Genomic DNA, 27,013 nt, shown 5'->3' with positions numbered 1-27,013 from the left:
AATGGTTTAAAACTCCTTGAAGTGAGGTCAGGACAACTGAGAAGGGGCAAGTTTTTGATGTAAAAAGTTGTACATGTGAAAACAGTAACTTCCACCTGCAAGTTATGAGTGCAAAGTTATGAGAAAATGCTATAATTGATGTAGAGCACTGCACATTATTACATTATGTAGATGGAATAGGGCTGTCCACTGAGCTCAGCTGTTAAAAACAAACTGATAAGAGCCATCAACAAGTCCAAGTGCTTCAGATGATGGAGCCAAAGAACATAAAACCTACATGATGTCTTAGACAAAAAAAGAACCTTTACTACATCAGAATGCAAATGAACAGCTTTGTAAAAATAAACATACAAGACATTGTTTGAGACAATTAAATTACAGACAGGATATAGTACATGGAGGAGCATACATTGACATTTATCTTTTCACTAGAGATTTTTACTGCCAAAACACAGTAGAATAATATAGTGAGAATGGCTAAGATTCAGCTTGTCACTCAAGACCGGACACCCTCCCCACCCAGTCAGTCCTGCGTTGTCATTGAAACCCAGTGACACAAGGGCAAAGGTCTACTGCTGGCCTTCTTTCTTCTCTCCCTCCGATGAGCTCGAGCTGCTGCCACCTTCCCGCTCTGCTGCCATCTGCAGGAAGGAAGGAATATGTTAGCGGTGCAAGCACAATACAGCCTTTATAGAAGCCTTTAGTCGATTAATCAATGAATAGAAAAAAAAACAACCAGTCTCAAAAGTCAAGTAAGTAATTACATAAAACATTCCCTAGTCAGTTGAAGTGTAAGGATCAGCGACTTATGTGAAACAATTTAATATCACTGGGTATTAGGAAATTCATTTTCACCATTTTATAGACCAAAACTTTAATAGTTTAATCTAAAAAGGCAGTCTGATCAAAGTCATTTGGTTTTGAAGCCTTCAAAAAGAACAATTTTTATGCATGTTTAAGCCGCACAGGTATTTCTAGGAAATCCCCATTTTCTTCATAATTTTGTACCAAATGACAGAAACAGAAATATTGAAGAAATTCCTCTGGAACTGTAATATTGTTTACATATCATCATCTTTAGTGTGGATGCATGTTTACCTTCTTGTAGGCCATTTCAAAGAGTTTAAGTGATGCTTGCTGCAGGTTGCTGGCTGCCTGTTTAAGGTTCTCTCCTGTTTCAGAGTCCTTGTTGGCCAGAAGATCCCTGACCTTTGTGATCTCCTCCTTCAGCTTGGTGCACTGTGATTGGACGCATCGGAGAGGAAACATGAAAGGTCAATGATCAAAATGAGCAGTACAAACAGGAGCATCTCCATAATAAAAACAATAAGTCATAAAATCATCATCTTCATGGTACGACTCGATAGTACAGGAGACTGTTACATGCTTATGTCTGTGTTACCTCCTATATTCCCATTACTTTTGACACAGCTACAAAGTCCAAACTTTCTCCTCAATCAGTTCATCCACGACATTAACTACACGTGGAAATGTCAATGAACTTTAAGGGTTGAATATATAGAATCTTTATTGAAAGCTATTTATATATATATTTTTAAACAATACACCCATGAGGCGTTTTGAGGGGTACAGAATGAAAGTATTACTTTTCCATTAAAAAAAAAAGTTTAAAAAAATATTTGACAGGTTTGACAATGACTTTGTGTCCCTTTCCGTTTCCATTGTACCAGACAATAGCGTTGGGCGTTGCTGGTTGCCAGGGTTGTCTGTTGTTGGGCTACAGATGACAGATGATGAAAACCATGATTCCCTTAAAAAAAAAGTATGCATTTCCACTGCAGCGTTGTTGCCTGAATGTTCTTATCTTAGCATGCCAGTCAATGTTTAATCAAACAATTTAATGGTTGGGTTCGTATTAAAGGTCAATCTCCACATGGATAAATGAATCAGTGTTAAACAGTGTTACAAGTCACCAGACAGGATGATCACAATTATACAGCAATAATCAGAGCCACAATACAAACTCAGTTTAAATCAGTGTATTGCACAATGAGCTACACTTGACATCAGAAATGTCTTTTAAATAATTAATGTCCAAATAATGTTTCCCAATAGAAACAGTCCAAAGTTAAATCAAAAATCACTTTTCAGTTTCAAGCACAACAACAAAAAGAGAGAATTTCCGTTTGTTTAATCCTGTTTTAGAATCATCTTCTCAAACTAAGTAATAAAGGATCTCTGATAAGTTTCAGTTTCGTTTTTCCTGTAAGGAGTGGAGCATCTTCCCAAACAATGGAACAAACGATCTTTGAACAAGTGAATCCCCAACGCTGTTGAGTTCTCTGAGAATTGTAAACACGCAGCCATGTAAAGACAGAATTAACATGCTGTTGTGTAAATAAGATAAATAACATAAGGCTGTTTAGAACAGCTCTGTCCTTTCAGTAAACAAACTAAAGGGAAAGGGAGCCTTAAATGACTTCTCTTGTGAACTGATGCTGTTCAGAAAATACAATTACATAAAATTGACTTGACATTCAAGGGGACAGGGGGTGCCATTGGGGGGGGCACAGCGCCCCCCTAATATAATGGGAGGGGAAACTCTATCTAATAGACGTATATCTTTTCTATTAGATTATCAGAGTGTTTTCTCATCAGATTCACTTGCGGCTCACAGAGAAAATATACCAAAAACTAGATGGCCGTAGAGCTCAGCGCAGCTACGTTGTGAACATCCCAATTGGTTTAAATATACAATCGATGGTTAACATCGAAGGGAAGTGCGCAGCACTTTGTGGTCGTGCTGTCCAAATGAAGCATTTTCATTATTTTCCACTAGATGGAGCTCTCTGTTCAACAGAGGGTTGAAACACAATGAATCACCATTTATTGAGCCCTTTTCTTTAAACCAAGAGCTCCATCTAGTGGACTCAACAAATACAACTAATGCTTCATGAAGCTTTGTTTGGACATCACTACTTCCTCCTCCTGTACATTTGTGGTGTGATCGGGAACACCAGTGTAGTCACTGGGAGTGGGAAAATGTCCCCTATTTTACAACACAATCTCTAAAAGAGTACACTAAAAATACAGATTTAAATTTGACCTCATCAGCAGGAAGTTGGTCCTTGAACTCCTCCATCTTGGATTCTGTGTCATGGATGATGCCCTCAGCCATGTTGACAGCTTCCACGCGGTCCTGTGCACAAGAATGGAGACAACAGCAGAGGTTTAACACACGCACACACGCACGTTCTGTGAATAATTAGATGCAGAAATGCTCTGACCCCACTGAAGACCTGACACTCATCACTATCCGTTCAAACACTTGACCGTCTCCAGTCTTTACCTTTCTCTTCATGTCCTCCTCTGCATACTTCTCAGCATTCTTGATCATGTTCTCAATGTCGTCTTTACTGAGACCTCCTGATGACTGGATCACAACTGAGGACAGAGCAGAGAGGCCAGAGGATGTTTAGACACTCGGTTTGACTTTTATATCTGCCAATTCAACAAATGATGACAGTGAAATGAAGGCAGAGAACACAGTTAAGACAAATGGAGCCTCAGTTTCATACATAAACATCAGCAGCGAAAATTCATTGTTACCATGTTCAGCAGTAATGTGAACACAATGCTTGTTAATGTAGCTTCAATGAATGACACTTACTCTGCTGTTCTCGGCCCGTTCCTTTGTCCTTGGCGGAGACATGGACGATGCCGTTAGCGTCGATGTCGAAGGTTACCTCTACCTGAGGAACACCTCGGGGGGCAGGGGGGATTCCCACCAGGGTGAACTGACCCAGCACCTTGTTGTCTGCTGCCATCTCTCTCTCTCCCTGACAAACCTTGATCTCTACTTGAGTCTGTCCATCAGCTGCTGTGGAGAACACCTGGAGGGGAGACCACAGCGGGACTTCAGAACATATTTATACTAATCTAAAAAGCTTTTTAAAAATGGAGCCAATGGGAAGAGACAAATGGCTCAACATAAAGCAGTCATTCTCTGCAAACTCTTGGCACAGCCTGCACTGATGGCTTCAGTACCTGGCTCTTCTTGGTGGGAATTGTAGTGTTCCTGTTGATGAGTTTGGTGAATACTCCTCCCAGGGTCTCAATACCCAGTGATAGTGGTGTAACATCCAACAGCAGTACATCAGTAACATCACCGGCCAAAACCCCACCCTGGATGGCTGCTCCTATGGCAACGGCCTCATCTGGGTTGACAGATTTGCTGGGAGCGCGGCCAAACAGGTCCTGAACAGTTTGTTGGACCTGCAGAGACAAACAACGGATGTTATACTTTAACAGCAATAATAACCATAATTTGTACAGAAACTTGCAATGTAAAGCTTTACAAAGTGCTATACAGAAAGTACAAACACTACTTAACAGAGGCTAGATAAAAAGAATTGTTAAAAAGGTGTAGTCCATAAGCTTTCCATCTAGTTTCTGTCTATCAAAGATTGAGTTAAAACAATGGTGATTGATCATGTGACCCACTAATGAAAACACGGATTTTAGCGAATCCACAGCCAGTTAGTGACACTTTTTACATCAGTCAGCAGTGGTTGGTCTGCCTAGATAAGGCTTGTCTTGTCTCTATTGATTATGCTGCGTTCACTTGGAAATTGGGAACTTCTGACAACTTTAAGTGCAATGAAACAAAACATTCAATTCTGAAATCAGAGTCAGGCTCACTCTGACGTGTCTGACCGGTGCAGTAACATTTCATTACTGCTGACTCACAATAGGAGACGAACAGACAGAGAAAAGAGGACCGTTCAATTTCCAGCCGCTAGAAACGACATAAGTAAATCTGACTGGCTATAATTGAATTGCTTGTGAATTAAAATTGCACATCCTTCGCTGCACATGATGGAAACGAAGATACAAATGTCATGTGAAAGCAAGAAAGTGTTCTCTTAATTACTATCTAACAGAGTGTACCACAGGAATGGAACAGCTCTTACTTGTAATGCCCCTTTTGGCCAGCAGATGTCACACTTCATAACACTGACTGGGTTGTGTCTTATTCTGCAATAACTCAGGAAATGGAAAAATAACAGGACTTCTGAAACCAAAATATGTGACTCTTAACTGCTGCAAGTTTCCCATTTTAAGTAGTGTGTTGGTTTCCTGGCAGTTTGATGTTACCTGCATCAATACCATCTTTACATCACGGACCACAGTGGAAATTAATGTCCTCCAGGACATGTCTGCAGCCATAATTTAATATCTTCCTCTTCATAATGTCAAATTAACTGGACTTGCGTACCTTGGGCATACGGCTCATGCCTCCAACCAGCAGCACCTCTCCTATGTCCCCTTTGGACACCTCGGCGTCCTGCATGGCCTTCTGACTGGGAGCCACGGTGCGTCGGATCAGGTCAGCCACGATTCCTTCAAACTGAGCGCGGGTCAGCTTTATGTTGAGATGTTTGGGACCGGAGGCATCCATGGTCAGGTAGGGAAGGTTGATGTCAGTCTGGAAGAGAGAATAAACATGATGACTCCGCTTCACCACACAGGTCTCACAGTGTCACTGATGACAGCCATAAAGCAATAGTTAAATTTACTTTCTTGCTGATTGATGAACAAATGCTCAACCCTGCTGTAGAAGTCTTTGTGATCTTACACATGATTTAGTACTAAATATAAATTATATTATTTCAGCCATTCAAATTAAGGATTAAGAAAAGTTGTCAGACATAGATCAGATATGATTAGGGGCGGGGAACGAATCGACTTCTGGATGCACCACAATATGGACCTTGAAGATTCTGAATCGATACACAAATGTCAAAATGCAAAAATGTCGGATCGCAAAAGGCAGAACTCAGAAACGAGGAAGTGTCGTCCCTTTACAATCCTTGGCGTTGCACACAGAGGCACATGCACATGATGAATGAGAGAGAAATCTGACCGGCACCCTCTGCATTAAAAGTAAGCTACGGAAGAACGACTTTTATGAAGTTGAAGCTAAAAATTAACTGGACACTATATGCAAGTTGTGTCAAACCAAACTTTAATATTTTGGAAACATGCGAAACCATATTACACGTTTCCTCTCAGAAGAGCAAGAAGGACAGCCGGTTGTAGTTGCTGCCAACCAGAGGATGATTGAGCAAGCGATGTCAAAGCTTCCACGGAACTCTGAAAAGGCAAAGCGGGTTACTAACTCTTATTGGCCAAGGACTTGCTTCTGTACTCAGTTGTTGAGAGCCAGGGCTTCTGTGCAATGTTGCACAATTCAGAGCAGAGATACATGTTCTGTCTCTGTGATCTTTTACTGAAACTCCAGAGTCCAAAAGTGAAGCCATGGAATCACAGAAGAAAGCAGGCAGGATAGCTTTATGTAATGCATGACATCCATCATCATCTTATGTCACCGTAACTTCACATTTTATCACAGATGAGTGGCAGCTAGCGTCTTGTGCTCTAAACTAGAGCACTGAATGAAACACGGGTGCAAATATGGCTGAACTGTTAAAAACTGTAGCAGAAGAATGGCAGATTCCTTAGAACGATTTAGTTTTAGTTTCTGTTAACACATCCAGTAACTTGCCACATCGCGTCAATTTGTTTTATTAATAAAAGATACTGGAAGTAAATTCATTGTGGATCATTACTAATACTTTGCTTAATAAGTACTGTCAGTGTGAAAAAAGAAGCACAAAAGATCATCATAATCGTTTTATCATCGCAGCCGTCTGAATCGTAATTGGATCGGGAGTTGCCTAGAGATTCCCAGCCCTAGATCAGACCTGCAACTCACAAGTGGTGAAAAAAGTGAAGTTTTTGCGAATTAACGAAGGTTGATTGTATTGTGCTGGCCATGTGCTGTGGTCCGAATTTTGTTAAAGACAATTAAATTCTGGAGGAAACAAATCAATCCATCTATCAATTCTTCCTTCTTTCTATTAATATCTGCACAAAATATCAGCCTCATCTTCCAAACGAATCATTTGTTTTGGTCATGGTCTACAAATCTCTGGAAAATACTCGGTGACATAGTAATGTCTAAGAAACCCAATACAGTTATTGAACTGTGGAAAAGACTGAAGATGAATGTGTGTGTTTGTTTGAATGCGTATATACCCTCACCGGCCACTTATTAAGTGCACCTGTCCAACTGCTCGTTAACGCAAATTTCTAATAAGCCAATCACATGACAGCAACCACATGCATTTAGGTATGTAGACATGATGAAGAGGATGTGCTGCAGTTCAAACCGAGCATCAGAATGGGGAAGAAAGGTGATTGAAGTGACTTTGAACGTGGCATGGTTGTTTGTGCCAGACGGGCTGCTCTGAGGATTTCAGAAACTAATGATCTACTGGGATTTTCACGCACAACCATCTCTAGGGTTTACAGAGAATGCTCCCAAAAAGAGAAAATATCCAGTGAGCAGCAGTTCTGTGGGCGAAAAATGCCTTGTTTAGCCAGAGGTCAGAGGAGAATGGCCAGACTGGTTGGAGCTGATAGAAAGGCAAAAGTAACTTATACAGTAAATAACCACTGGTTCCAACAGAGGAACGCAGGAGAGCATCTGTGAACACACAACATGTCGAACCTTGAGACGGATGGGCTACAGCAGCAGAAGACCACACCGGTGCCACTCCTGTCAGCTAAGAACAGGAAACTGAGGCTACAATTGGCACAGGCTCACCAAAATTAATAGAAGATTTGAAAAACGTTGCCGGGTCTGATGAGTCTCAGAATTTGGCGCCAACAACATGAGAGCATGGATCTCACCTGCCTTGTATCAACGGTTCAGGCTGGTGCTGGTGGTGTAATTGTGTTGGGGATATTTTCTTTGCACACTTTGGGCCCATTACCACCAATTGAGCATCGTGTCAACACCACAGCCTCCCTGAGTATTGTTGCTGACCATGTCCATCTCTTTATGACCACGGTGTACCCATCTTCTGATGGCTACTCAGGGCTCCAGACTGCGACCAAATGGTCGCATTTTGTTACCAAAATTTGAGTGTGACTAAATTTTACTTCTAGATATGTTATGGTGCTTTCGGCACTATAACACAAACACGTGAGCTTCCGCAACGAGTGACAGCAGGAATTTACTAATCAAAATAGTTTTGAAAATACTGAAAGTTTAAAATAGTCCTAAAATATTGTCACATCTTTAGGACTCAATATTGTCGAGGGTCTCGTCACACCCCTTCTTCTGGATGTATGGTATTTTTAAAAAAAAATATTATAGCTACTGTCATGAAAGTGATGGTGCCGTCGGTTTACCTTCTCTGTTGCATCTTCAAATGAGCACAATAAAAATGTTATTATTAATGTTATTAAATGCTATTATTGAATTACGGTGTGCGCCCCTAAAATTTTCAGTTGGGGGCCACAGTGCTCGCAGTGTAAAAGTAAGTAAGTCTGGAGCCCTGCTACTTCCAGCAGGATAACGCGCCATGTCAAAGCGTGAATCATCTCACTGTGTTTTTGAACATGACAATGAGTTCACTGTACTCAAATGGCCTCCACAGTCATCAGATCTCAATCCAATAGAGCACCTTTGGTATGTGGTGGAACGGGAGATTCGCATCATGGATGTGCAGCTGAAAAATCTGGACTAAACTCTGAGGAATGTTTCTAGTACCTTAATGAATCTATGCCACAAAGGATTAAAGCAGTTTTGTAGGGAAAGGGACACACACGCACGCGCACACACGCAGTTACTCTGATATTAAAGGGATTAGGTTTTATCATTGTGACGATCACATCACAAGTGATAGAGACAGTTATTCGTTGATCCTAGTGTCTAAAGTTTCATATGGATTTTGACTATTTAAAGTGAGATTACACATTATGTTCTAGAAACATTTTGGCATTTGAGCGTCAAGGTGTTTTATTGAATATTTGAGTGTAAATGCAAAAACGCAGTTAAAGAAATGACTGAAAGAGTATATAGGCAATAACTCTAGAAACTCCTTGATGACAACCTGGACTTTGATTCTGACATTCAGAAATCTCCACTACTTAAGCACTTAGATATGTGCTTTGATCTGGACTGAATGAATAAGAAAATTAAAGTGTGGCAGAGGACGGAGACAGTATCTCAGGCTTTGTTGAAGAAAACCTGCCAGCAAGCAGGTAAAGCTCACAAAGTCCGTTTCCACAGGAATTCTCAGAGTTAGCCCTGATTTGAGGGGAAACTGAGTTTTTACTAATCCTGCTTTCTGAAACAGGGCCCTGTTGTATCGGTGAGGAGGAGGATATTCTATGTACCTGCAGTGAAGAGGACAGCTCACACTTGGCCTTCTCAGCAGCTTCTCGGACTCTCTGGAGAGCCATGTTGTCTTTCAACAGGTCCACACCAGACTGAGGAGATAAGACATGAGAAATTAAATCCTAAAAATTGGAGACTGAACTACAGCTGAGAGGCATATTAAAAGATAGACTTTAACTATTTACCTCTCTCTTGAACTCCTTGACAATGTGTTTGACGAGGTGATGGTCGAAGTCCTCTCCACCCAGAAAGGTGTCACCGTTGGTGGACTTGACCTCAAAAACTCCCTTCTGGATCTCCAGGACCGAGATATCAAATGTCCCTCCACCCAGATCATACACAGCAATACTGGAGACAGACAAGTCTATTTATTAACTCAGGCAAGGCAGAAACTGAATACCAGGCACTTTCAGCAGTTCCCTATGCACACTACTTACACTTTGTCCTGGGTTTTGTCCAGGCCATAGGCCAGAGCAGCGGCTGTTGGCTCGTTGATCACACGCAGAACATTCAGACCAGCGATCTGACCAGCATCTTTGGTAGCCTGAATAAATAAGACAGGGGGATGAACATTTGCTTCACACGCGTCTGTATATGAAGCTGCCTCTCTTCCAGGTGAGCGACTGGGCTTGGTGTTTAATGCTGAGAACATTGTATTTGAGTCATATATCCCATCTGTCTGAGGCAGTTAATCAAAGACATTTTCAAACTTTCCCAGTGTTGGGAGATACAAACATTTATTTCAAAACTCCAGTAGGTGAATACTTAAACTTTTGTCAAGGACTCTGTACTTTTATGGGTTTGCTGATGGGCTTAAGTAGTAAAATATTATCGGTTCAAAATCCTCAGTATCAAGGTTGCTCGTTCTGAAACATGACACCTTATCTGACTGTTTTAGTGTGTGCGTGTGTGTTTGTGTGTTTGTGTGTGTGTACCTGTCTCTGAGAGTCGTTGAAGTAGGCCGGTACAGTGATCACAGCGTTCTTCACTTTGGTTCCCAGGTAGTTCTCTGCAACACAAATACCAAAGCATTACCACATCTGAATGATGGAAATGTCAAAGAAACCGTCATAGTGTTTATTCAGAGCAGTTTCAGTCATACCAGCGGTCTCCTTCATCTTCATAAGGGTGAAGGCTCCAGCTTGGCTTGGGGAGTACATTTTCCCATGAGCCTCCACCCAAGCATCCCCGTTAGATGCACGCACAATCTTGAATGGGACGTTCTTCCTGTTAACAGATTACATTTTTTTTTTAAAGTCACATGGTCTTAACTTAGATCATTCATGAATCAGTTTATTTCTTCAGTCTAGGGATGTCAACAGTTAATCGTTTCTGACATAATTGCTGTTACTAATGCAACAACTTATAAATCTATTAATTGATAATAGATTTGTTTCTATTATGGTCAAATGCCCTATTGAGGCGGGTCTATCTCGATAAAACGCTCCTAATTTGCATGTGACCCACTCGAGTGGCCGGTTGACCGGCCGTCTTTTACCCTGTGGGAGAGCAGGTTGCTAATTGGATGTAACTCTGAGCGGATGTGATGCTTGGTAGTGCGATCCAAACACAATCAGTATTATACATCACTTCCGGACTCTCCTAAATCCCTCTGGGGCCTTTTTTTCTAATGGAAACAATGGCAATTTGAGAGGGCGTGGCCTAAAACTTCCTGAGCAGCCACATTTTACCCGATTGGAAACACACCTAAAGATGAAGACGAGGGATGTAACTGTCAGAAAATGTGTACACTTACTGTTACACCACGAAATGGAGCTTCTGTTTTGATAACATTAAGTTAGAGGCGTGTATGGTGAGGAGTGCTTGGTGACCACCCAAAAGGGCCAGAGCAAAACAAACATGCAATGTGGGGAGATTGGGGTAGCCGGTTTCATATTTATTCGATAACATGAAAGGTTGTTTACTGTTGAAGGTTGTAGCAAAAGGTGTAAAGTGAGTACATGCAGTGATGCAGAATGTTTAAATAAGACAAAGAGTCACTCACAGGTCTTTCTGGACCTCAGGGTCATCAAAACGGCGTCCAATCAGCCTCTTAGTAGCAAACAGTGTGTTCTCGGGGTTGGTGACAGACTGTCGTTTAGCGGGCATGCCCACCAGACGCTCCCCGTCTGCTGTGAATGCAATGACTGAAGGAGTCGTCCTGGCTCCTTCTGCATTCTCCAACACCTGAGAGTCAAAGAAAAACCCTTTAGTTGAAACCTCAGTGTTCACATCTACTGATGCACTAAACTAGTGACCCTGTATCAGAGTCTTAATGACGAGATGTTCATGTCAAAACGTGTTTGGACCCATATTCTGTTAACAATGCAGTTTGACAGAAACACCAATTTTACTAAACAAGTATGATGAGTTCAGCAATTCAGTTACACTGAAAAGGATGTTTGGACACAGCAAATAAACTTAAACAGTAGCACCAACAGAAACAAACAAGAGGGTGCTGCTTGTTGTTACAGCAAACTTCAGCATAGGAACCTAGCCTTTGACTTTTCCCAGATTTATGTCAAAAGTTATCATGTTTTAATATCACCAAAAGGCAAGTGTCATTTTTTTGTTTCATTATACAAAATATGATGTAGCAAATATTAGTGGGCAAGACTAAGAATTTCACTTGACATCAGGGAGTAAAAGTTATGGAGCAATCTGTATCTGAGACCTGAGAAGCTTTAATCAAGAAAAAAACACACTGAGTCAACAAGGTCAACCCGAGCATGTTTTAACCCAACTTAGAGATATCGGTTGATGGAGTATACTGAGCCCTTAACATTCAACTTCCAAGGACAAAAGCTCACATGTCAACATAGTGTCCTCTTCAAGACAGCAGTGTTAAGTGTTCAGCCTCACCTTGGCCTGTTTCCCCTCCATGACTGCCACACATGAGTTAGTGGTACCCAGGTCAATGCCAATGACTGCGCCCTTGATGGCCTCTGACCTACACCACAGAACACATACACAGTTGCAGATGCATTATGGAAGATTTACTAGACTGTTCATATGCATTTATTTATTTATATATATGAATATCTTGGATATTTTTGATACTATTGGATGGAAATACTTCAATACTTTGCAATACCATTTGTTTTGAAATTATTGATATAGTATCAATTCAAATATATTGGGTTTGGTGCTGATACTCACGCATAGTCCCTCCTGGACAGAGCTCTGAGCACATCTGGTTGGAAGCCGCCACTCCAGCATGCCTGTGTATATGTCATTGAAGTCATGGAATTACACTTAAGTGGCGTAGAAAATGGCTAAAGCCTAATAACTGAGAACAAACAACATAGTCTATGCCATTCACTTTCAACTGCATGAGTAAAGTGTTAAAAGACAGCTGACAAGCTGGCAGAAGTCTATTAGCTGATGTACAACAACAGCACCACCAATACTGGATAAGAATGTATGAATAAATATGAAGGTGTTTATTTAACTTCGGAACAACATGTGAGAAATGTTGCAGCATGTTGGGGGTGGGGACACCTCAGTGAAGGTCAATGCTCCCTTCACTCTTCCAACCACTGGGACACTTTGTTTCAGCACACAATGAAAAAGATACGGTTATGGCATCATTTAAACACTGTTAGGTGGAGGTGACAGATAGCACGTCAAATGTTCCCTTAACGTTAGCCCCAAACATCTGTACCACTCCAGCACTGTAATGTCGAGTCATACATTATAGGCAAAAATGAACATATAGTGTAGATGGTTAGCGGTGCACCACTTAATATCAGTGTCAGCTATACCAATTAAATAACAAGCCGCTCCTAAATAGTTAACTACAAATAACACCTTGGTAGTCATGATTAAGTAGACTGGCAAGCAAACACTGTTAGCATGCTAAGCTAGCCGGCTACTTGTCAAATATTATAACTGCGGACAATATTATCGTTTGTATTCTTATTTACACGGGAATGTAGTAGTTTGTATCTCACCTTCTTAATCAAAGAGGACACATTTCTTGTACAGTTCCTTGTCGGGAGAGTCGTTGAAAGGGTTTTGGCGACACTCAACATCTTGACAACTCAGCTAACAGGCTAACTAAATGTAATAAAACGTCGACACAGACTCTATGAACTGTTGCGCACCGAAAAACCGCTAAAGTTGTAAAATCTCCGGGGGTCTTTGTGCTTCCAGGCGGCGTGTCTGTCCAGGCTAAGTTAAAGCTCGAGCTCAGGCCCAGCACTGCTGCTTGTCTTTGGACCGGCGAGGTAAAGGAACTGCGAAGCTGTTTCTAGAATTATCCAACACATGTTGCACCATACACCGCCGAAGGACCCCAAATTAGTTGCGCTTTTACTGCCTGAATGGTTTTTAACAGTTAAAAAGATAATATAGAGTTGTGTATTACATAATGGGATGTATGTTATCAATATTTGCGATACACATACGCTGTTCAAGTGTTTAATGTAGAAACGAAACATACTTCTGCTGCGTTTGTCTTTTTGTGATCAGGCCCAGAATAGGACAGGTACAGGCAGTGGGCATGTGAAGGTCATGATGTAACGGGAGGTGTCACGTGTGTTACATCAGGGATGATGAGTGGACATGCCTGCTGTAACATGAAATACTGTAACTATTGTTTATAAAACAGGATGATACGGATCATTTATCTATTTTTTATCTTCATAAACACACTGAGAGATATATGTTTTACCAGAGGAGGGAAAGTCTTTATTCAACTGGGAGCAGCGTATTTCATTGCCCTCCACCAGATTACATTAGGTCGTAGGTAGGTAGTAACAATGACCTTACACAGTGTGGTAATGCAAATGTTAACCAAGCACATTATATGAAATAGTAAAGTGCTTCAAAAGAGGAGAAGAAAATTAGTGATAGAGCATAACATCAGCTTGCTGATATTATCGGCCGATATAAGTGTTATTTAGATGTATCGGTATGGCCGATGCTAGCTGCTGCGTTCGCCAATAGTTTTTTCCTGCATTATTTACAGACGGGCGTCCACAGGCAGCTCTGTGTTGATGGTGACGCATGTTTTACGTTCAATAAACGTTCCTTTAAAAAAAAAAAAAATGGGACTGTAATATTTATAATCATCATTGTGTCATTTTTATGCTGTAAATGGAGGGAGCAAAAGCTGTATTGGCTCAAGCAAATCGGCAGTCCGTATGGGTCATGCTAACACCTAACAGCAGTCAACAGTCCTAACGGCACGAGCCCAAAGTCCATGTGATCACACTGTTGCCTATGGGAATGCCCTAAGTTGCTGAAACGATGACATGCACGTTTTGAACTGCACTTTTGCCAGATGCCTGTCTGACATAAAAAAAATAAAAAGCAAAAAAAGAGTACTGAGGACATTATTAACATTATTATTCATGAAATTCAATACAGATGACAAATGTAACAAATGCAGTGAAGCATGTTGTAGAGTACAGTCTTTGGGAAAGTCAGCGACTTTCTCATCATTGAGTTCCAATAAGTGCACTCAGCAGTTACGGTACAAACCACAAGAGCTGGTATTAAGTAAGTGCGTCAGCTTCAAAAGAGCCAGAATATACAGTGGAGATAAGAATTAGAGTACTAATTATTAATTCTTGATTTATTCTAAAATACTGTTCTTTTTTATTGTTCAGAACGTGATATCCGCTGTGGCTTGTTAGAGCCGTGTTATAGTTTCTCTTTATTTTGGTGCTGCAGCTCGTGTACTAACTAAAACAAATCGAAGAGAACATATTTCTCCTGTATTAGCTTCTTTGCACTGGCTACCTTTAAAATCTAGAATAGAATTTAAAATCCTTCTCCTTACCTACAAAGCTCTTATTGGTCAGGCTCCGTCGTATCTTAAAGAGCTTATAGTACCGTATTACCCGACTAGATCTCTGCGTTCTGAGAACGCAGGGCTACTTGTCATTCCTAGAGTCTCCAAAAGTAGAATGGGAGGCAGAGACTTCAGCTACCAAGCTCCTCTACTGTGGAACCAACTCCCAAGTGTTAACCGGGAGGCAGACACTGTCCCCGTATTTAAGAGTAAACTTAAAACTTTCCTTTTTGATAAAGATTACAGCTAGGGCTTACGAGCCCTTAGTTATGTTGTTATTTTTAAACTGATTTTGTTCTGCTTAATGATGCTGCTATAGGCCTAGTCTGCCGGGGGAAAATACTTTTCCAGATTCTCTGAGCTTCTCTCCTCTCTGTTTGTATCATTCATGTCTCATCAATGCATGTTACTAATTCAACTTCTTCCCCCGGAGTTGTTTGTGCTTTGTCGTCTCTCAGGTCTCTGCTGATCGTGGTGGTGCCTGCTGCCGTGGTCCTGCATGACGCTTCCTCTTACTATTATAATCTATAACCTTAGCTGTGCTTGTTTCTACTATTCTGCTGTATTAACTGCCATAACATATAAGTCATATTCACATTACTATAGATATTATTATAGTTACTGTAAGTGTGTCTGTCTCTGTCTTTGTGTCCGTCTTTGTCTCTCTCTGTCCATCTGTCCGTCTTTTCTCTCTTTCTCTCTCCTTTTCTTCCTCCCCAACCGGTGCAGACAGATGTCCGTCCTCCACAGAGCTGGGTCTGTCTGACGTTCCTGTCTGTAATAGGGAAGGTTTTCGTTGCCACCGTACTCTAAGGGGGAATTGTTGGGTCTTTGTTTATCATAGAGTGTGGTCTTTACCTAGTTTGTAAAGTGTCCTGAGATAACTTCCGTTATGATTTGGCACTATAAATAAAATTGAATTGAATTGAATTGAATTGGTGTAAATGCTGCCACCTAGTGGTGTCCTGTAGGCCACGCCGGCGCAGGACTGAACTTCCCACAGTGCTCCAGTTAATTAGATAGGAGACAGGTGCGCACACACCCGACACAGCTCTCACCCGTTTGATATGGTGGCTCATCTTGAGCCAAAAGGCGAAGTTTGTTTCTCATTTTATTTGAGTTTTGCCTCCTTTGTTTTGAGTTGAGTTAGAATGTTGTAAAGGCCTGTTTTTCGTTGAATGTTTTATTTTGGATGACTGAAGCCATTCAACATCAATTCAGACTGACAAGAACCCAGTGCAATGCAAACGTGAGTAAACAAGAACACACAAAAGGAGAACGTGCTGGAAATGTCCCATTTAAAGCGTCTTAAGTGCTTTAAGCTTTTAGACCCAACACAGAAGGAAGCCACGACATGTCTATACCTCTGTACCAGCATGTTTTTTAAATAACCAAAGCACTTTAACAAAAACCTTTTATTTAGTGAAAAAAACAGTGATCAAAATCAGAGAACAGTTATCATTGTGTCAGAAGAGAAGATTTCAACAATGTTTTCTTCTCTAGGATTCAAAAATGAACAGGAAGTGTAGAGGCCTCAGGTTTGAATGACTTCAGCACATCTGCACCCACAGGACATCACTAGTTTCTCACACTGCTCTGGTTTGATCTGGGTCCATTCTGACTCAGTCTCTAACACAGATTGGAATACTCACAAGTGTTTTCATTAGTGGGTCATCTGATCAATCACCAATGTTTCAACTCACTCTTTGATAGAGAGAAACTTAACGGACAGTTAACTTTATGAAAATTTTACAGAGTACATTTTTAAGACGGTTTATCGTTTTTAACTTGCATTTCAGCTGAGAGCTACAGTGACGTAAACCTCTGTTTTTAAACTTGGAGTCTGGCTTTCTGAAGGTCACCATCTTGGATTTTTGCATCCAGGATCCTCTGGTTTGGCTGGGGCGGTCTGAAGTGGAAGAGCCTTCTGCTATTTTTTCATCAGTCCCTGGGTGGAAGAGCAGTCCCAGCTGTCCTCCTCATCTATTGTGGTGGGAATGACCTGGGATCTGTGTCATGCTTCAAACTAGTTGTAGATACGAGGGAATACCTGCACCACATCCACCTGCAGTATCCATCACTGAAGGTCATCTTCTCTGGCATCACACAGAGATGCAGGTGGGAAGTTTTAAGAACAGTGTTGTGGCTACATACTGTATGTTCATTGTTTAAGTGGCAGCTTAGTACATCACCCTCAATTACATTTGACACTCCTGGGTTATTTCTGTGAGATGGAGTTCATTTCACCCCAAAATATATTTTTTAAACCGTTTTGCTGATTCTATTAAAGCTCTACTTCCACAACAGCGAAATATCCATGTCTGACAGAGTGTTAGCTGTTGAAGTCAAGTTTTAATTGATTATATTTAGGCCCTGAACATAATCGATAGTCCTCGATGCCTCGTGAGGAATGTTAAACTTGTTAAGCATTTTTTTTAAATATACATTTGTTGCCATGACACTGTTCAGTCGTACAAGCTATGCTTTTCCTCCTTCCCTACATCCACTCTTCCCACTTTCACCACCCCATTCTTTCTGCCCCATAGTTTGTGACCCGCTCTCCCCCTATGAGAGATGGAGCTGTAACAAATTATAGTTTATCAATGTTAGAGTTTGTGCAGTTGACAGTTTTTCATTATTAGTTACTAACAGTTCGAGACAAGTTGTTACTTTGGCATGTTTACATTCAAATGGTCTGCCGTATTGCTTTTTTTGTGCCTTTCTCAGTGACCAAAAGAAACTGGAAACATGAACAGACTTCAGAACAGTTTGCTTTCCAGGCTGTGAGCCTGCCACCAATAAACTGTCACATGCTAGAACTCAAGAAGAGTAATAGCCCCTGGACTTAATGTACCTTAACTCTACTGCTTATGGACCAATCCCCTTTTCAACTATGCATTACAACCAACATACATACTGTTGTACTGTGCTCACTGTTATTGTAAAGGTAGCTTTTACTCCTTTATCTAGGCTTTGGACTGTCCTCATTGTACTGTATGTACAGACTACTGCACCAAAAGTTACTTATAAAAGATAACATTTAATATTGGTGTTTTCCATGTTTCTCATACTGTAACTTGTTAATGTTCTTGCACTGGAGATTCAACTACCTTTCATTGTGCAAAGTTGTCTATTGACAGCCCACCTTTATCATGATTGAGAGGTACTGCATACCTTTTGTATTTACTTCATGTATTTTTACATAGTTACGCTTGAGTGTAAGTTTTGCACTAAGTCAATTATTACATTCTTTTGTCCACATTTAAGTATTATCTGTACATGGTTTCCATGGACAATACAATGAATTCCAATTTGAATATCCAATAAAAGTTCTTCTGAATGTCTTACCATAAGTTTGTTAATGTTTTTATGGTGCAGATCTGGTATGAAATTGAACATTAACATGTAGAGTACTGTAATAAGACAAGAACAAAAAGATAGAGGTTTTTACAATGCTCTTTATATAGTCTATTAGCTTCCATCAACGTTATAGTTCTGGCTTCGCTTTTTAGACCCAGAAGCTCCGTCCATCTTTTATACAGTGTATGGTATGTACATATCTTTTACGAAGCTCGACCTTACATTCTTTCCCACGGGACAGTGAATGTTGCACAAATGGATCTCGCGAGAAAACACTTCCTCGGACAACATGTACGTGGCTTCACAGCCGAGGCCTGGGAGTGTTTACTGTGGTGCTCCTGTTTGACAGACACATGCTGTATGTGTACTGAGCATTTCTGAACGTCGAATACATGTTGAGGATTATTCACGTGTTGAGTGTGGACAAAGAAAGGCAGCAGTTCTCGCGTTGACGCACCGTGCTCCCGAAGAAGAGCTGAGAGCAGGGGCCGCTGCTGAACCACGCGCTCCCTCCAGCCCGTCGCCCTGATATGGCGGAGAGCGGGTCGTCGGTTGAATTTTCCGGCTCGACTCTTCCGCCGCCGAGGACCCGCATCTTTAAAATCATCGTGATCGGGGACTCGGGTGTGGGAAAGACCTGCCTCACCTACCGCTTCTGTGCCGGGAAGTTCCCCGACAAGACTGAGGCCACGATCGGGGTGGACTTCAGGGAGAGGCTGGTCGAGATTGACTGCGAGAAAATCAAGGTTTGCACTGCAGACACAGGTTTTTGTTGAAGTGCCTTGGTTATTTAAAAAACATGCTCGTACAGCAGAGGTTACAACAACAGTGGATATTGTAGTATTAAATTATAAATAAAAAATATTTCAGAATAAATCAAGTATTTGAGTTCTCTAATCTGATTGGTCACGTCTTGCCCGTAGTAGACTAATCGTCCAATCAGTTGTTTTTTTTTTTTGCTCATGAAAAACCCTCTGATCTGGGGTGGAGCCATGGACATGAAGCAGACAGCGTGAGTGCACTTGAGCCCAGCGCTGCGCTGTCACACGTGTCAGGCAGAGGGTTACTGAGGAGCATCATAATAAAAGTGCTTGTTGTGATGGTATATTTAGAATTTTAGTTTCACTTTCACGGCGCTGTGTCAGACTGAACGTCTATAATGAAAAACAACAAATGGAAAAATAGTCAAAGTAAATGATGCTAAACATTAAACAGGAGCAGACTGTTGTATTTCTGACGCCCAGATAGATTTAAAGCCCAGCGAAGATGCGCTCTGACGGTGCTGGATCCCAGTGACGTGCGGTCAGGGGAGGCAGGTGAGGCTGTGCCTCCCCTGTCATCATGAGAGGAAAAAGAAACGAAATAATAAAATAACACAAGTATTAATATTTGTCCTCTGGACTGTGATTTTGGTGTGGTTCTTAATGTATTTTGACTGTTTTTATAGTAAAAATCGCAGAAAATTCTGTGTTTCCTATTTAAATAAACGGAGTCTCTTCGGAGAGGAGAGGTGAGGCACGGACAGCCGTGCCTCCCTCCAGATTGCGCAATCACTCACAAACTGGATTGAGCGCGTGCCCTCTGCGCGTGCTTGTTCCCATTTCTGTTTATGTTTCCAATATGATGGTTGAGGACACTTTTATGTAATAAAAGCATACGTCTTCTTTCCCATGGTGTTCAGTAATGTATTTTACGTATGTGTGTAATATTTACATCTTATTGATACGACATAAATCCACAGGGGAAATGCTTGGCTTGAGGCAGGCAGTACCTCTGCCTCAAGGCAGGCGGCGATAGTGAGCGGCCTGATAGCCTGCAGCCAGATCACGGTGAACTCTGACCTGTGTGCAAAAATTAAACACAGAAGTGAGCTGTGCGACGCTGTAGAGCTTAGAGACAAGCTGTCATTTCTCACCCTGAAAATGGACGATTTGATTTCTAAACTAACATTTTTCAAAGCTGGACTTTCAGTCAGTAAAGGTAAGATATACTCCAATATACAGTCATTTACAGTAAAGGTAAGATATGCTGCAATATATAGTCATTTACAGTAAAGGTCAGATATACTGCAATATACAGTTGTACTGGTGTTTTAAAATGGTTTTCAGCATCCTATTCTCTCCTATTATCTCCTATTATCCTATCCTATTGGCATCCTACTGTATGTTTGTAAATCTGACTTGTGAGTCAGTGCCTCCCCAACCCCAACCCTCACTGCACGTCACTGCTGGATCCTGGATAGAACAACTTAGTCTACCAGGGGGAGGGGGTTATTCCTGCACACTAAGGAGACGAATCAAAAGCACATGAGTTATTTTCACATTTTTAGCAACAGTATTTATTAATAATTTATAATATTATTATATTTAAACCCATATTTATCATGGTTTATTGGGAGAAACCAAGCATCTATACGTCAAATCAGAGCCTACTCACACTGTCCTTTTGGCCGCGGCCAAAACCGCCCAAAATGCGCGGACATTTAACAACAACAACAATGGCGGTGAAAGATTCATGTTGGTGTGTTACGGCGTGATGGCGTATGGACAGCAAGAAGCATTGGCCGGCCCTGGAAGGGGGGACAAGTACCCTAAAGTCCGGGTCGCGGCCCGGGAGGACAGTGTGAGTACGCTCTGACATTCAGCACCCCCAGAGCCAGAATGGAATTCCACATTTTGCAGTGGAATCAGGCTCCTCGGAGCATAAATACATTTTGTTTGGGCATTTTAATGGGATTTGATTCATTTCAAAACTGTCCCCCTGCAGATCCAGCTGTGGGACACTGCAGGTCAGGAGCGCTTCAGGAAGTCCATGGTGCAGCACTACTACCGCAACGTGCATGCCGTAGTCTTTGTCTACGATGTGACCAACGCCGCCAGCTTCCGTAGTCTCCCAGCCTGGATTGAGGAGTGCAAGCAGCACGCTCTGGGCACAGAGGTACCCAGGATCCTAGTCGGAAACAAGTGCGACCTTCAAGACTCCGTCCAAGTGGGCACAGACGTAGCGCAACAGTTTGCCGACGCCCACTCCATGCCCCTGTTTGAGACGTCTGCAAAGAACCCAAATAGCCAGGGAGATGGAAACTATGGCGGAGGAAACAGTGACCACGTGGAGGCTATTTTCATGACGGTGGCCCACAAGCTGAAGTCTCAGAAGCCTCTGGTCTTGAGCCAGCCTCCTGGGGAAGCAGGGGCTACAATCAACCTGAGCAGGGGGAGGGATGATGGGGGAGACGGGTCCAGGAGCTGGGGCTGCGGCAGCTGCTGAGGGAGAGACATGGAGACAAAACCCAGAGGAAAGAGTGGAGGTCTAGAGAGTTCAAATGGATGTGGCTACATGGCTTCACAGTCAGCACAAATACGTAGATGAATTCCTCCATTAGAAGAGGAAACATGCCCGTGCTTAACCATATAAATATCTAAGTGGTTTATTTACAGTACAATTGTTGTTTGAGAATGCCAAAATGTGTTGTTGGTTCAGGAATTATCCTGAACAAGGGGCCAAAAATGGGATCCTAAATCACTTCTCCACTTTTGATTGAAGTCCAGAGCATGCACTGCTGAAGTTTCTGTTCACTTATCTTCACGGGCTCTGTGGTGACAGACAACATGCACACACACACACACACACACACACTAGCATTAATAGCTGAGGGATACCATAGAAATCTGTCTCTTTACAATGATATGATGGAGAACTGAATGTAATTTCTTCATGCAGAACACATATGATACAATCTATTTGTTTTTAAGTAGGTACTCTGCTGTTTACTTGTAAACAGACACAGTTCTCTTAATGTTGAAGTAAGTAACTTTTACAAAAATAAGTTGTCATATTTGCTGAAACTGTTACTGTATCTTGACTAGGGTTGCAAAGGGGCTTCTAACTTTCCAGGAACGGAAGTTAAAGGTTGAATATTGAGCAGAACACCACCCTCTAGTGTCTCAGATCGTCGTCGCAACAACAAAAAATAATTGCAGCACTCAGGTTGCCAGGTTCGTCAGACCCGGCCCAGTAGCTACAGGAGACCAGAGTCTGTTTGAGCCTGTTTGCCAGCAAATCACACCATAAAAACAAGTATTTGAGGAGTTTGACTGACTTTTACCGTTAGCCGTTAGCGTTAGCCATTCCAGCTAAATAAAGATGAAAGTGATGTTAGCAATCAAGGAGAAACGTAGCCATTTGGTTGTGTGTTTGAATGGCGTTTCTCTCCTTTCTCTCAGTCCATGAAGTGAATGCTTGGCCTATATTGACTCTGGTTTTTGCCCGTCTCCGCTCACTCAGCTGCTGGGACAAATAACGCCCCCTTCACTGAGGCTTCGAAGCAGCTGCAGGATTGGCAAACTCCATTTCACCCAGTGCCAGCCTACAGTAGCTGCACCCAACAACAGACAACCCTGGCAACCAGCAACACCCAATGCCAATGACAGAGAGTCATTGTCAAACCCGTCAAACATTTAAAATATTAATTCAGACTAAATATGTTTTTTTTATTTGGAAAAGAAATCCTTTCGATCTGTACCCCTCAAAACGCCCCGTTGGTGGATTTAAAAAAAAATATATATATACATATATATATATATATATATATATAGCTTTTAATAAAGATTCTACAGATTCAACCAAGCAGGGGAATTTTGGAAATATTTGGAAATTTGATGTAGTCCAAAGCTCAAACATTTGAGCTCTGGGATCAAAAAAAGTGTCCAATTGTCCAGGGTTCTAGATCTGTGCGCGTGATGGAGAAATGCACAGTGCCTCAGTACCCCTGCAGTCAGCAGTGTGCTATGTACTTGCACAAAATCTGGTTGTTTTAGTCAAGATTATAGATTGAATGCATGTATAGTATGATTATAGTGTGCATGCTGCCTGGTTATACTCCAGCCTTTGAAAAACAATTTCCCCCTGGGATTATTAAAGTATTATTGATTATGCTAAAATATATTTTCCACAACTATATTTGAAATCCCTGTTAAGAGCCAACCTTCAATTTTGTAAATTCCAGGTTTAGTCCCATAAATTCCCATGCAAAGTTAACATTCATAGAATTTTGCAACCCGAATCCTGACAGAAGTACATGAGACAGAGAATCTGTGAAACATGTACCTCAGTCTCCACCTGCCAACCATCCTAAAACAACCATTCAGAGCAGTCTTTGACACAGTGTCAATAACTGCTCTGAACTCTGAACAAACTGAAATTAGCCAGCGCTGATCAAATATGACTCAAAATTCTGTTGCTGTGTTGCATATTTCTCACAAAGTGTTTAACTGTTAAGCTGTAAAATTAGAAAGTTTGGGACCGAGTCGCACCAAAACCAAGCCCCAACCACCGGCTGGACAAATGTTCTAATTTTGCAGCTAAACATTAACTTAAATATGGTAAATGGACTTGTACTTCTATAGCGCCTTTCTAGTCTTCTGACTACTCAAGGCGCTTTCACAGTGTTTGTCACATTCACCCATTCACACAGACATTCACACTGATGGCAGTGGACATCTACATACCATCTAATCTAACCATTCACACACATTTACACACCGATGCGCAGCACGGGAGCAATTCAGGGATCAGTGTCTTGCCCAAGGACACTTCGACATGCAGAACGGGGGAGCTGGGGATCGAGCCGAATGGAGGACGATATGTTTCTGACAAAACTTTATGTGAGAAATGTAACACAGTAACAGAATCTTGATTCATATTTGATCAGTGCTGCCTAAATTCAGTTTGATCAGAGTTCACAGTTATTGACAGTGTCAGACTCCCCTGCTCTGATTGGTTGTTATCCTTTGGGTGTGGTGGAATCTTGCAGATGACATTCGGAGCATAAGGTGGAAGCAGAGGTACATGATGTTTTCACAGAAGCATGTAATGCTGTCAGATATAGTGACAGGTTCAGCAAATATGGCAAAAACAGATTTTCATAAACGTTACCTACCTGTTGAATGCCTTTCCTTCTGCATAGGAAATACTTTAAATAATGTGAAACCAACAACTTTCCATCGGTGGGTGTGTATTGTATCACCAGTGTGCACATGCTAGCAGAGCTCTGAAAAACACCTGGGCTGCTACTCGTGGTAAACACTGCTGAGGGTACCTTTAAGTCTGTTTACATCCAAAGATTGGAAACCTTGATTTTTGTTAAATGTAAATGTTGTTTGCAGCGTGTGCTCGCTGAAATTTAGCAGTTGATTAGTGGTAAAAATATGGAGTTTTCATAACGGCGAAGAACAACATAAGGGAATACCCTGAAGTAATCGTATCCAGATTTCACACTTCTTTGCCTAGAATCATAAGGGAATACTCAATCACTCTGTCTTTGATATTACCTCAAGTGCAGTGGGAAGCTTCAGGAGGTTTTGAATCGTCGAGACTTGTCCATGTAAATGTGTGCTATTACTAAGCTGAGTGAAGTCTGGATAGTCAAAGAAAGCATGGTCTGACTGTGGGCAAAAACAGCTCCTCACTCTGACTTATGTGAGTGATGTGGCAGTGAAGCCTGGATTTCATCATAAAGGATACAAAGGGAACCTATGAGGAATCTGGAAATGTAATTTCGACAGAAAAGTATGTTAGCTGCAACATAGAAAAGATTGGTGAACAAGGGGAAAGTAGAGCTGCAACCACGAGTGAATCACATACTATTTTGATCGTTGATTCATCGCCCTGAGTAATTTTCTTTAAGAAATATAATTGTCTGATTGCAGCTTCTCAAATGTGAATACTTTCTTCTTTCTTTCCTCCTCTACGACAGTAAACTGAATATCTGAGTTGTTGTGGACATTTGAGGACGTAATCGTGGGCTCTGGGAAACACTGATCCACACCCTTCACCAATTTATAGACCAAACAACAGCTCGACTATAATTGTGTAGGTATGTGATGGTACAGGCGTGTACATGGATGCCTGTAGCATCACTTCTCCTGTATGTAAGCTTTAGACAATATTCAACACTTCACAGCCACCATCCAATGATAAAAGCTGTGTAATCCTCCTTAAAGCATGATGAGTCCATATGAGACACACAGCTGTGTCTTAGTTTAGTTGTGGCTGCAGCCGGTCCTGTGGCTCCTCTGCATTAATGTTCACCTTCTCTCAGGACTCGGAGACACTCAGACACAGGCTGTGCTAGCTCGTCATCAGGGTAACAGCAGTGGAAGACATCATGTGGGTGTTTGATTGTTGTACATTTGGTTGCTGCGTTCTTCTGTTCTAAGTCTAACTCTGACGAAAATGGACCCCATGGTCTTTTTTTGGCATGAATATACTTCAAAAAAGCCATAGAGACAAGTTTTTTGGGTGATCGCCTCTTTATAAAGAAAGCCCGGAGAGTCGCCAACGGTCGGACGTGGCTAACAGGGATTAGCTTGGAGCAGTAAAGTGAAGGCATTCAAACAACTTTTTTAACCACTAATACTGCTCAAAATTACAGCAAACCTCTGCAGCAGCATGAGAAGAGTCCCTACACAGAAAAAAGAAGATTGTTTCACAATGCTACAAGCCTTAGAAGGCGGATACATCCATATTGAGAGGCAGTCCATACAAGTGGATTACCCAGTGCACTGGAGTTCAGTTCTAATGAGGTTCAAATTCTGTGTAGGGACTCTTCTCATGCTACTGCAGAGGTGCGGTGTTATTTTGAGCAGTATTGGTGGTTAAAAGAGACATCTTGGATTGTTTAGCGCCCTGCCCCAAGCTACCATCGTTAGCCATGTATGGCTGTTAGCGACCGTCTGAGATTTCTCTGTTAACAGGTGATCACCCAAAAAAATGTATGTGCATGCTGAAAAGGACTGTGGGGTACAATTTTACCGAAGTTATACTTTAAAGTGTCCATTGTTTTTGATACAAAAGCCCGTCCACTTTTCTTCACTTCAGCCATGAACAAAAATGCTACTGTATCGCATTGATAATGCCGAAAAAGAAAAAATCTTAACTACAGAATGGCATCAATTCACAAAGTGACTGATGAATGAAACTTCTGGGGACAAGGAGTTGCAATGGTTTTGTCATGTTTAACCTTGCAATAAACTACCAGGAACATTTAAAAAAATGTGGTCATTTCTCTTTAACAGCACTTGACGAAACTGCTCAAACAACTCAGTCAGGTTTTATTGATTAAATACACATAAAATGCCTTGAATTTAAAGCTCAATTTCATACAGCATTCATTAGGTATTCAGCTTTGGCAAGGTTTAAATGAGTTGGGTGGCTCAAAGAGGAACTAAAGACACCACCACAGCTCAAAGTGCTAAGTCTAATGGAGAGCACACACGTGACGTCTTCAGCTGACTCTTTAGGTTCCTTCCATCCATCCATAACCATGAAAAAATGTGTAGGCACAGCGTAAAGGGAATATAATCCATCCAGCCCTCTTCTCCGGAATGTGCAGTACCAGTCTGTAATTTGGATGTGTCAGGTCAGTCTGCTATATGGAGGCAGTTTGGAGGCAGCCTCTTCTTCCTCAGTGACACCCCGGTCAGCGGACTGAGCCGGAGAATTGAAAATCCTGTCGTCACCTCCTGCTGGACAGTACATTACAACAGTCGTATCAGCAGCAGCCACAGGCAGGGATTAGTCTAAAGATGACACACAGTGCGTTTACATGCACAGCAGTCACCTGAAAATAAGGGAACAAT

The 27,013-nt window shown here is 41.6% G+C and overlaps 2 protein-coding genes across 2 annotated transcripts; one reads left to right on the top strand and one right to left on the bottom strand.

Annotated features, from left to right (window-relative positions):
- Positions 1 to 283: 283 nt before the first annotated feature.
- On the bottom strand, positions 284 to 13,442 carry hspa9 (heat shock protein 9). The gene is made up of 16 exons (XM_083915411.1): positions 13,168 to 13,442; positions 12,374 to 12,435; positions 12,077 to 12,164; positions 11,220 to 11,401; positions 10,317 to 10,441; positions 10,150 to 10,223; positions 9,652 to 9,758; positions 9,400 to 9,562; positions 9,214 to 9,306; positions 5,240 to 5,449; positions 4,009 to 4,236; positions 3,632 to 3,854; positions 3,311 to 3,405; positions 3,068 to 3,160; positions 1,099 to 1,239; positions 284 to 641 (listed from the first exon to the last, which is right to left on the bottom strand). The coding sequence occupies exons 1-16, from the start codon at positions 13,246 to 13,248 to the stop codon at positions 570 to 572; spliced, it is 2,037 nt and encodes a 678-aa protein (XP_083771537.1). The 5' UTR covers positions 13,249 to 13,442; the 3' UTR covers positions 284 to 569.
- Positions 13,443 to 18,566: 5,124 nt separating this feature from the next.
- Positions 18,567 to 26,405, top strand: rab33ba (RAB33B, member RAS oncogene family a). Its single transcript, XM_083915516.1, has 2 exons — positions 18,567 to 19,120; positions 21,141 to 26,405. Exons 1-2 carry the CDS (start codon positions 18,905 to 18,907, stop codon positions 21,639 to 21,641), a joined length of 717 nt encoding a protein of 238 aa, XP_083771642.1. The 5' UTR covers positions 18,567 to 18,904; the 3' UTR covers positions 21,642 to 26,405.
- Positions 26,406 to 27,013: the final 608 nt, after the last annotated feature.

This window comes from Echiichthys vipera (assembly GCF_963691815.1).
Source record: "Echiichthys vipera genome assembly, chromosome: 6".
Lineage (NCBI taxonomy): Eukaryota > Metazoa > Chordata > Actinopteri > Perciformes > Trachinidae > Echiichthys > Echiichthys vipera.
This window is presented reverse-complemented; position numbering and strand designations above follow the sequence as displayed.

Coding starts and splice junctions, on each gene's coding strand:
- hspa9 (XM_083915411.1), bottom strand. CDS start 13,248: ATGTTGAGTGTCGCCAAAACCCTTTCAACGACTCTCCCGACAAGGAAC. Junction 12,165..12,373: donor CTGTCCAGGAGGGACTATGC/GTGAGTATCAGC, acceptor TCTGTGGTGTAG/GTCAGAGGCCATCAAGGGCG. Junction 3,406..3,631: donor AACGGGCCGAGAACAGCAGA/GTAAGTGTCATT, acceptor CTCTGTCCTCAG/TTGTGATCCAGTCATCAGGA.
- rab33ba (XM_083915516.1), top strand. CDS start 18,905: ATGGCGGAGAGCGGGTCGTCGGTTGAATTTTCCGGCTCGACTCTTCCG. Junction 19,121..21,140: donor TTGACTGCGAGAAAATCAAG/GTTTGCACTGCA, acceptor GTCCCCCTGCAG/ATCCAGCTGTGGGACACTGC.